This window comes from Medicago sativa, chromosome 2 (assembly GCF_051527215.1).
Source record: "Medicago sativa cultivar Bolivia chromosome 2, Bolivia_mono, whole genome shotgun sequence".
NCBI lineage: Eukaryota > Viridiplantae > Streptophyta > Magnoliopsida > Fabales > Fabaceae > Medicago > Medicago sativa.
In genome coordinates this window covers 62,701,382-62,713,359 of record NC_140750.1, presented here as the reverse complement: position 1 = coordinate 62,713,359, position 11,978 = coordinate 62,701,382, and the positions used below count along the sequence as shown (strand labels likewise).

The 11,978-nt window shown below is 31.5% G+C and overlaps 1 protein-coding gene across 1 annotated transcript; it reads left to right on the top strand.

Annotated features, from left to right (window-relative positions):
* Window positions 1-4,606: 4,606 nt before the first annotated feature.
* LOC146949508 (WRKY DNA-binding transcription factor 70-like) lies at window positions 4,607-10,340 on the top strand. The gene is made up of 3 exons (XM_085741520.1): window positions 4,607-5,064; window positions 9,471-9,575; window positions 9,893-10,340. Exons 1-3 carry the CDS (start codon window positions 4,679-4,681, stop codon window positions 10,332-10,334), a joined length of 933 nt encoding a protein of 310 aa, XP_085597646.1. The 5' UTR covers window positions 4,607-4,678; the 3' UTR covers window positions 10,335-10,340.
* Window positions 10,341-11,978: the final 1,638 nt, after the last annotated feature.

Here is an 11,978-nt window from a genome sequence, read left to right as displayed (position 1 = left end):
CCGGGCCTAAAGCCCCCAACTTTAATGAGCACAAAGGCTGCCGGGCCTAAAGCCCCCAACTTTAATGAGTATGCAATGGACTCAACTCCCAACAACTTAGACAACGACGTGTAAAACTCATACGACTCATAATCATAGACAACTTCTTAAATTCCAACAACATAGACCGACTCATGCAACCTCAAGACACTACAGTTGACAACAGAAAACAGCAGCAACATACAACAATTAACAACACTGGAATGTGTTGACATTCACATAAAGAGTTAATTACTTCAATATAAATAGCACAAAACATCATTATAGCATTCGTGTAGCAACACTTCTAATTTCAGTCGCCATAACAGACTTCTGGAGCTTATGAAAGCATCCTAAACAGCTCTCTAACTTACTTCTAAGGTCATCTCAAGACTACACGTGCGAAAGGATCGCATCGGGACAATTTTGGGCAACTAACAGCCTAACTCGCAGTGGCGAGTAACTTCACTCGCAATGGCGAGCAAAGTGTGCATTCTGGGTTCCTACGCATTTACTCGTAGTGGCGAGTTATTCTGCTCGCAGTTGCGAGCTCACAGGTCACTCGCAGTTGCGAGTTGTGTTGCTCGCAGTTGCGAGTTCTGGGTTCTAGCTCGCAGTTGCGAGTGTTCTTGCTCGCAGGTGCGAGCGATGAATGTCAGTACGGCCAGAAACCTAAAAATCACAACTTTTCACCTATATTCATGATTCCTTCATCCAAATAGCATCTAATTATCATCTTAAGTCATATCTAAGGTCTGTACACTAATTTTGCATCAATCTAACATCTGTTCTTGATTCATTCATCAAAATTGATCCTAAACCTAATTCTCAATTCTCACCAAAACTTAATCTAATCATGCTAAATTCATCCTATAGAATCATACTCTTAATAATATTGAGAATTAGTCTCACCCTTACCTTGTAATTGCAGAATCGATAGCCTCTCCCTCTGGTTCTCCTCTTCTGACTTTTCTCCCTTTTCTCCAAAAGCGTTTCACGTAAAAACGTTTCCCACTTATGTCTGTATTATTTATTTACCCTTATTACTCATCTCACCTATAAACTTACTCTTTCCACCTCACAGCCCAACTCCTAATATTTTTATTTTATTTCTAATATCTTATTTTATTTAATAATAAAATAAGTCACACTAACATAACAACTTCACAACATCGTATACTCCACATAATTTATTCATAAATCATATAACTTACTCAAATCATAAATCATATAAATTACTCCAATCATAAATCATATAAATTACTCAAATCATAAATCATATAAACATATATTTATAAATATATTCTAAACTTCATCAAATTAATTAAATAATTAAGACGGACGTTACAGAGGGTTTAGATATAATTTGTTTGTTTGTAACACTATATCCACAGATGACATAAAAGTAAAAACGAGAGGGGATCGAACTATTTCGCTTGCGGTATAAGATAACGAGCAAGCATAACAGCAGCAATCTCTCGATCGATTAACAGACTCTAGCTTTATAACCAATATTATTACAATCATTTCTACAACATCCTTCGTGTCCAAAGCGACATCGTTATTTCCAAGTTAGCGTTTAAACATTCGTGTCCAAATTCCTTAAACGATAACAAAGTCGATCGGATAACTTAATCGACCGTGTCCAGCCTGATTAAGTATCCGAAAGCATTAAAATCTTGATTAAAAGTAATTATCAAAGGTTTACAAACTTGTCAAGAGTGATCTAACATAAGATAGATTGTTATTCTAGTTCTAGATTCAAGAGTTCGTGTCCAAATCATCTTGAATCACTTTGAAAGCATTAAAAGCAAGAATAACAACAATATTGAATCATTAAGCTAGAACCTTATATATTAAAAGATCAAAAGATTACATAATAGCTTGGTTGTTACCTCAATACTACAAAGAAGGTGATAGTTACACATAGACATGTAAACTAATGCAAGGAACGAAGGAAAGATGAAGATTCCATGCCAAGATCCTTGATGTCTCAATGAATCTAGGGTTGAATCTACTCCTTAATCACTTGCTTTGTGTTTCTCTCTTTGAAATAGCTCTAACCTCTCTCTAGAAATGTATAAAATGTTTTAATGGAATAGTGAATGACCTAAAAGAGAGGTAAAAATGCTATTTAAATGGCCTGTGTTTTTGTACCTACGCCAATAGCGCAAGATACGCTAATAGCGTGGTATGTCGGCCTATAATCTGGCCAATGGGCTTGTGCCACGTTGGCCTTGCCCTGCTTCTACGCTTCAGCTACGCTAATAGCGTGGTCCTCTGGAGCTTCTACGCTTATAGCGTAACCCACGCTAATAGCGTGTTTCTTCATGACAAGCTTCGCTCCAGGTGCGCCAATGGCGTAGCTCTCTGGAGCTTGTACGCTAATAGCTCAGTATACGCTAATAGCGTATTCTTTAGGAGTGATCCAGATCCACGCCCCAGGTGCGCCAATGGCGTACCTCTCTGGACTTGGGCATTTCCTCATCACGCTAATAGCGTAGGACACGCTGACGGCGTATGAAATTGAACTTTGACGTTTCTTGCTCCTTGCTTGTATTTTCCTGCACAAAAAGGGTAGAATAAGGCTCAAAAGCATAAATGACATATTTACACAATAATTGGAGTTTTCCATAGAGAATCTTGCAAAACAAGTCACTAAAATGCCTAAACTCCTATATGAAATATATCACTTTTAAACACTTATCACTAGTCACCGTATTTTTTATTCTTATCCTTCTTGTATTGAACATTGGTTGATTAATGATAATAGTTAAATTTGCTTTGGTCAATATATATATATATTCCATTCACGAATTCAGCATGAAAACATCCCAATTCAGAACTAAAATTAAACATATGATTACAACAACTTATAAGAACATGGATTTAACAAGGAATCATAAAAAATAATTACATTAACATAAAAGAACATGAGTTTAACAAAGATCCATTAAAAGTATTTACAACGACACAAAGGAACATGAATTTAACAAAGATTCATCAAAAGTAATTATAACAACATTAAAGACTATGATTTTAACAAGGATTCATTAAAATTAATTATAACAACATAAAAAAACATGACTTTAACAAGGATTTATCAAAAGTAATTATAACAACTTAAAAAGTAATTATAACAATTTTTGTACCTACACAATCTTTTAGATTTAATGTTCTCAGATAATCTTTTAAACATACCGCCTATCTTAGATTTAATATTCTCAGATAATCTTTTAAACATACTGCCTATTTGCACCTATAGCTTGGTTACTGTTCTTTTTGTAACTACACAATTTTTTTGTTCACACCTCCCTCTGGCCAAATCGCTAAAACATTATAAGACCTGCCACTTACACCTCTCTTTCTGCCCAGTTTTACTAATGCACCACTGTTTGCACTCCACTTCCCTATTCTCGCCAAAAAAGCTATTTTCTTCTTTAAAATTATTTTCTCTCATTCTCTTTTTAATTAAACTACTACTATTAATTAAAGATCTAGTTTATCTATACTACGTTTTGTCTCTATCCCTCTTAACTAAATACCCCATCCAAACATGTCAAAAATTGATTTAATTCAAATAAAAATAATAATGAAATAATAATGTCAAACAATCAATAATAATAATATTATTATTATTATTATTATCTAATAATAATACTAATAAATTACTATTAAAAACTTAGGGTGCTACACAACCCACATTGTTGTGTTTTTCTCACCTTCAACCGATTCATCCTTAAGCTATGTTCTCATACATACCAGTAGCAATCAATCACATTCACATACTCCGACATGTACACGTGACACGACACAAACATATAGACATTTCTAATGTTAAAAAACACATGACACTGACATTGCTACATATATATATTAACTTATATATTAAAATTAATCAAATTTTGATATTATTTATTAAAGATCTAAATTAAGAATCAAAATAGATATGCTAGTTGAGCAATTTATTTCATTAAAAAAAAGTATTAAAACAAAATACAATAGTATTTGAACTCTATTTAACTATCTACTATTGAAAAAAGTAAAAAAAATATGTTGTAATTGAATTTACTTTTTTTTCGCACATCTTTCACCCTTGTAGATTTGTTTGAGTTGTGACCTAGCAAGTAGAGTATAAGATGTATCAAAGCAAAGAAAAGATGATTTTTTTTTTTGTGACACTTTTTTTAGTTTATTCGACATATGTTGCGCTAATGTTATATATGAGTGTCGGATACTGATTTAAGAAGTGTCGAAGTAATGATAAAACAAGTTTTGTTGGACACTTTTATGTGATTTCCGACACGTCATACAAGTTTCTTATGAGTGTCAGACAGTGCGACACGTCTAATCCTAAAAATGTACGTGCTTCATTGTAGAGTAGTTGTGTTGAGAATTTTTTATTGAGAGATTTCTTTCGTCGATTATTTTATATTGATCTTTACATAGTGTGTGTTCTTCACGCACCAATTTGGCTTGTGTGAATTGAATCTGATCAAGGAAGTTTTGTCTATATACTCCCAAAAGGAACAAGTTTTATATTCCCAAGTGGGAAAGTACCAAGTTCAATAAAAGGCCGTGTCCCTCTTTTCCCTCTCATATCCAATATTTGACCTAGTTATAGTAAGGTGCTAATTAATTTTACACTACCAAAAAAATAATGGAGAATCTGCTTTGGCTTCCAACAAATGGCAAGAAGGCAATGGAAGATGAGCTTATAAGAGGACGTGACATGGCAAATCAATTACTTGAAGCACTAACTTATGATGATAAGTCAAATATAGAAGTGAAAGGGTCAAACTCAAAATCATCAAAAGTGTTACCCTTAATTGCTGGAGATCTTGTGCGTGAGGTACTTAAATCATTGACAAATACACTTTTACTCTTGAACAATGGCAAAGATTCCAATGATGTGGATGTTCCTATAAGTGTTAAAGATTTTTCTTTCTCAACAAATTGCAACAAGCTTGAGGAGGATTTTGATGGATCTTGCAAGAAACTCAAGACTCTCAACACCAAAAATCCAAAAGGGTCGAACAAGAGAAAGTAAGATTTATAATCCATGTTTTATACGAAGTTTCTTTGAGTATTTGACTTGTTTCAAATGTTTTCTACTATATTAATTCTCATATATCCAGTTAAAAAAAAAGAGTTATGTCATATATAATTTTCTTTTGTTATCAGTTTTTATATTTACACCTATCATCCAGTTAAGATTTTAGAGGGAAAAAAAAAATCAAATTTTCTTATTTTATTTAATTGTTTATTGGAAAACATAAAAATGATAGGTGAAGGGAAAAGAAGATCTGCTCATCCTAATTTTTTTTTTTTTCTGGTGATGCCAAACTTCTTTTTTTGGTGGTGCGTTCATCCTAAAATTAAATTAGTGTTTTTTTTTAAGGGAAAAATTAAATTACTGTTATTCTCTTCTTCTTCAAATCCAGAAATTTAACAAGAAGTTTTAATTTTGTGTTTTTGTTTGCCTTTCATAAGTAAACTCCCTTCTGTGTTCTATTTCCATTTTTACAAACCCTTTTTTTATTAAAAGTATATAATTTGTATTAAACAAACTCATTCTATCGAAATCGAATTGTAAGGTGATAATTGTCCCTACTTATAAACACCTCTATTATGTCTATGGCCGAACATCTGAAACATGATCTGAGTCGGTTGATAACGGAAATCAAATAGCATTTGATCTAATAGATTATATGGATAAACTCTCCTACTATATTTGACTTTAGATTGGACATGACCCTACCTTATAAAACTTGCTTGTAATGTTATAATTGTCGCTACTTATAAACAAATGTTCAAACCTTATTTCATCAAATGTGGGATTCTTAACACACCCTCTCACACTCAAGTACAGACATCTGGAGCGTGACATGTGTTGCCTTTCAAGTATAAGTGGTTAAGTCCCACATTCCTGATGAATGAATAAAATGTTGGATATAAGAGAGGTGGACCATATACTTTTGGGTGGAGATATGACGCCTCCGTCTCTTGTGGTACTTGAGCATTGGTCTGTTGTTTCTTTCGACATTCTTTTGAACTCCCTTACAAGGGTATTGGAACTATGATTCGACTTGGTGGAGTATTGGATCCTGGTATTGGGTTTCAAGTGTGATTGGTTAAGTCCCACATCGCCTATAAGTTGGTGAAATGTCATATATATATATATATATATATATATATATATATATATATATATATGGGGTTTGCTAGAACACACCCACTAGTTTTTATGTGCGAGTGTTTTAGCAAAGCTACACCTTAGGGTGTAATTAACCACTTTTTAGTTATTTACTTGCTAAAACACTCCCACATAAAAACTAGTGGGTGTGTTCTAGCAAATGCCTATAGGATTTGCTAGAACACACCCACTTGTTTTTGTTAGAAGGTGTGTTATAGCAACATACACCTTAGGGTGTATTTAACCACTTTTTAGTTATTTACTTGCTAAAACACTCCCACATATTGCTAAAACACTCCCACATAAAAACTAGTGGGTGTGTTATAGCAACATACACCTTAGGGTGTATTTAACCACTTTTTAGTTATTTACTTGCTAAAACACTCCCACATAAAAACTAGTGGATGTGTTCTAGCAAACCCCTATATATATATATATATATATATATATATATATATATATATATATATATATATATATATAAGAAGGCTTAACGGAGATTTACCAAACCAGTTTTGGGTAGAATTTAGATTAGGTATAACTCAACGGTGGATGGATCCCCTCTAATTAATAGACCTTATTTTTAATCTCTGAATGACTTTAATAGAGCTGAGTGTGAGGGAGTTTGAGTGTGAGGGAGTGTACTGAGAAAATTCCAAATCACAAATAGATTAAAGATAAGGTTTGATTTATAAAGAGTTGATATCTTTCATGCCTTACAACTCAGTCATGTAAGGTTGAGTTAAGCTCAGCGACGAAGCTCGCAAAAAATTTATGCAGGGGCCAACTATAAAGAAGATTTTTTTTTATAAAAAAAAAACATATTAAATTTAAGGATAAATTATATTTTTAGTCCCACAAATTATAATTTTTTAGGTTTAGTTCTTAAAAAAATTATCCAATTTTTGTCTCAGTTTTTTAAAATTTTACAAAAAAAAAAGTGGTTTTAGTCTTGAATTTAATCTCTAACAAAAAATTAAGGACTAAAATTAACAAATCTTAGGAACTTAACATTAAAATCGCTATTTAGAAACGTTGGGCAAAATACGTTTCAAGAACCCAATTTCATCAATAATTGTCTGTTTAATAATAGATTAATAATGTCTTTTCAAATGTAAATAAATATGTTATTTGCAAGAAACTCATTGTCCATTTAATTTGTTTATGATTATTGTCTTGATAATTTTTATTGTTGAAAAAGGTTTCTCTATTGTTGTTATTGATACCGAAAGTATCAAACCAATACAAATAAATATATCAATCTTGTAGTAATTTTTTTACTTTATTATTTATGCTAATTTTTGCAACTAAATTTATTTGGGATAGCTCAATGTTTATTATTTAGGGTAGCTGGATATAAATACATACCGACCACTTCATGAATAATATTTTTTTTGGGGTAGCCAAGGCTACCCCTCCCATATGAAGGGCTACGCCCCTGGTTAAGCTCATCCAAAACTCCAATACTTTCACCACCAATTAAAGCTCTTATCACCCTAGCCCACAACCCTTCACTCATACGAAAAAATGAGTTTAATTTACTAGGAGTGATATCTTTCACTCTACAAGTCACTTATGTAAGTTGTTTCAAAAAAAAAAAAAGTTAAGCTCGTCCAAACTACAATACTTTCACCACCAATTAACGCTCTTATCACCATAGCCCACAACTCTCACTCTTTGATTTACATCTTTCCTTTCAAACACTTTTCCACCTATGATATTATATATGTTTGCTCTTTCGTGTTCTTTTTACTTAGAGTAATGATATTTTGACATCCATTTGATGACAACTTTGTTGACAACCTTGTTTTTCTCACTTCTTATTGGTCAAAAACAATGGAGAGAGAAAAAGGTAGAGAGAGGATAACAACATCATGTGAGTATGAGAGAGAAAGTTGTCTAAAAGTTGTCAAAAAGTGGTTGTCAAAATATTATTTCTCTTTTACTTAAATCTTCGGCAAAACAATTTTCACTCTTCAGTGTTAGTTACAATCGCAACTCAATTTCGGCCTGATGCGTTGCAGACAGTGCCGCAATCCCAATATAGCAGCCACGTCACGTTATACGATCCACAATACAGTGGGTTTATTGAATTGTTTATTTATTACTTCATCCGTTTCACAATACTTGTCGCTTTTGAGGAAATTACACAAACTAAAAAATCAAATAAATTTTGTTATTTTTGATGAAATTCTTTGTTTTTTCTATAATACTCTTACTCATTTATTATTTCATTATATTATTTCTCTTTTTACAATAAAGAGATAATGATATTATTGATAAACAATAACTAATGTTGCATTGAAACTTGAAAGTGACAATTAAAGTGAAACAAAATTATTTTTCAAAAACGACATGTATTGTGAAACGGAGGGAGTACATAGTATTCCGTTCATCATGGCTCTAGCTAATTTTTTTTTTTTGAACAACTGTAACATGTAGTTATAAACCCTAATTATTGTTATGACAATGAGAAAGAACCCTAATTTAATTTTAGGAAAGAACAAGTTTTTATTTTATGGAGAATGCTAATGAACGTCTTTTGGGCAATGATTAAAGTACTAAAAAAATTAGATAGGATGGAGTTTTTTTTTTAAACTCAGTATAATTTGACCGTCCACTTAAGGACCTCAAAGTCAAAGTTACATATAGCATTAGCACAACTTTGAATGGATTTAATCCACCAAAATTGACATCAAAAGAAATCGAATACTTTGAAGAGAGGGCATTCCATGGTCCAAGCCAACATCACTCGATGGACCCAAATAATTTATTTTTGCCTTTTTTCTTTTTATGAAATAAAAACTTGAGTTTGGATAATTCATGTGAGATAGGGTACACAAACCATTATTTTATACTTGTATTTTAATCATCGCTCTAATTAATTCTCCAATCTTTTCATTCTTTTATACTTTTATTGCCCCCTCCCCCTAACAAAACAAAAGTATACTTGTCAGTACCCTTTCGTTAGGGAATATGTCTGTATCCTTTTATTTTGGAGATGTGCTGTACACTTAAAGGACGAATTTAAGAATAAAAAATAACATATGATGCCTCGAGTAGAATTTGATCCTTTTAATCTGCAGCACAGCTAGACATCCAGACATACATAATTATCAATTTATGGGATGATTAATGTTTTATAGTTTATTTATATTTTTCTGGTACATGTTTATAACTATTTTTGTCAATTGATTAAGGTATTATATTTAGTCATTAAAATATTGAATAAACCTTTTTTGTCTTCATACTTAAGGTCAATTTCACCAACTTGGGAAAAGAGCACCTCAATATTGATGGATGACGGTCATACTTGGAGAAAGTATGGACAAAAAAAGATCGCAAATACGAAATATTACAGGTATATATTCATCAGTTTGCATCTACACATTCACATGAGAAAAAAGATTAGTTAACATTATGTACCAATTCATGTAATTTTAATATAGTTTATAAATGTGTGAAATTCTATCATTCTATAACATTTGAATTAAAAGTTCTTATAAAAGAAATTAAATTCCTTGTGATAATTTTATACATATACAGAAAATTACACATAGAAGACAAGCATGCAACAAACTGCGCTGCTAAGTCTTTTTAAATGGCAAAATTCATCGACAATTAAATAACTTTTCTGTATACTTCAAAACTATTAATTAATTGGTAATATGTATGCAGGAGCTACTATAGGTGTACACACATGAACGATCAACATTGTGAAGCAATCAAACATGTTCAAAGAACTCAAGAGAACCCCCCATTGTACCGGACTACATATTATGGCCATCACACTTGTAAAAGCTATTTGCATTCAGATATAAATTTGGAATCCATTTTGTCATCAGATGACTCTTCTATATTACTTAGCTTCGATAGTAATATTCCAATTAAAGAAGAAAACTCGTTTCCACCATCCCCATTGCCATTGCTTGCATCTATAAAAGAGGATCCCAAGGAAGAGATCCATGATGATTATTGTTTTCAAAATCAATTGGTCTCATCAGATAACCTTATATCATGTAACTTTGAAGTTTATTTTGATTATTTGAGACATGCCACTATGCTATCATCGATTGAATCATTTGAATTTGAGAATGTTTATGACCAGTTAGGATTTTGATGGTTATGGATATGTTTGTGCCTAAGTGTAAATTTATTTTCAAAGTTTGGCATTGGAGGATAATAGGTATGTCAAATAATTAATATTGTGATTCACCCAAAAAAATAATTAATATAGCGGTTACTTTTTAGAGATTTTTATATAAAGTAAAATTTTTTTTTTGGTTACTTATATAAAGTAAATTTAACTTGTACAATTAATATATTTTTTTATCGGTTATATCTTTCTAATGTTTCAGTTATATATATCTTCATTATCTTGATGGCTCATAGATAATGGGAGATTTATTTTATGGTTTAACTTATGATGTCTTGCTCAGTTAGTTGATAGTAGTACATTTTAATGATATGTGTGATTGTAAAACTAGCCCGATTTCTCGCAAATAATATCTACAAATTCTACTATTCCACCCCCTAAGATAAAAATTCTATGTCTAATAATTTCTAAATCAAAAGATCAATTTCAATGTGCACGTTAGAAAAACATTAAGTGCAAGGTTAAAAATAAGGGTAATGATAGAATAAAACAAAACTTACATATAACCTGCCAAATCAAGTATTTACATTAGATTTTTGAATGGGATGAAAACATTTATGGTATGCTGAATGTGATTTTTGAGATGGATAGCAAGCAAGTGGTTGATAATATGTGCAAGGAAAATCACAGTAATTTTGAAAATGGCATTATTCTTAGATGTTTCGTAACCAAAATACAAAATTATGGCAACTTTAAGGTTGTTTTTTTGTAGGCGACAAATAATAGTTGTGCTCATGCTCTTGCAATTTGGTCATGTCTATCTTATGCTCATCCAACAATTTTTTATTATGTTTCAAGTTGCATTATGAATATTTTGATGAATGATGTTTCAAGTTGCATTATAAATATTTTGATGAATGAAACTTCTTGATTTTCTTATTAATATTTATAAATTAGGTTTGAATACTGATTCTTGTAATTACTTTTCGAATTTTTGTGTAAACTTACTCCCCCCTCCTCAGAGTAAGTCATTATTGGACAAATATTGTGTGTGTTTTCTTCTTTTCATTCCTCATTCATATTGTTTACTTTTGTTCAAGATTAATATTGCATTTCTTTTAGTTTTTGTTGTCATTGATTTGCTCCACACATCAAGTATCGGTGTAACTCTGTTTGAATATTCACAATATCTATAAATGTCTCCGTGAGCTATGCTCAGTTGGCAGGGCCGCATGGGCAATGCATTGTTATATGCAGGGGTCGTCGTTCGAACCCTGGACACCTCACTTATTCACTTTAAAAAGTGAATTCTAACCACAAGACTACTTAAAAAAAAGAATTTAATGATCAACTGAAACTCAAATATTTTATATCACAGCTGAAATTTTTATGACATTTAATCTATTTGCAAAAAAATTATTAGAGACATTGAATCACCTTGAGCTTATAATAAAATCTTAACTTCTCAAAGTCTAACTATTAATTCCTAATTCTACACATGATAATGAGAAAATGCTTTTTTTTTGCCAAAAATAATTTTTAACTGTTTTTTTATGGTAGTAAACAGATACAAACTAGATTATCTTTCATAAATATCACCAAAAATTAATCTCTATCTTAGCTAGATTATTTCCCATTACAAGTGAGCTTAACTCAATTGGTATGGAC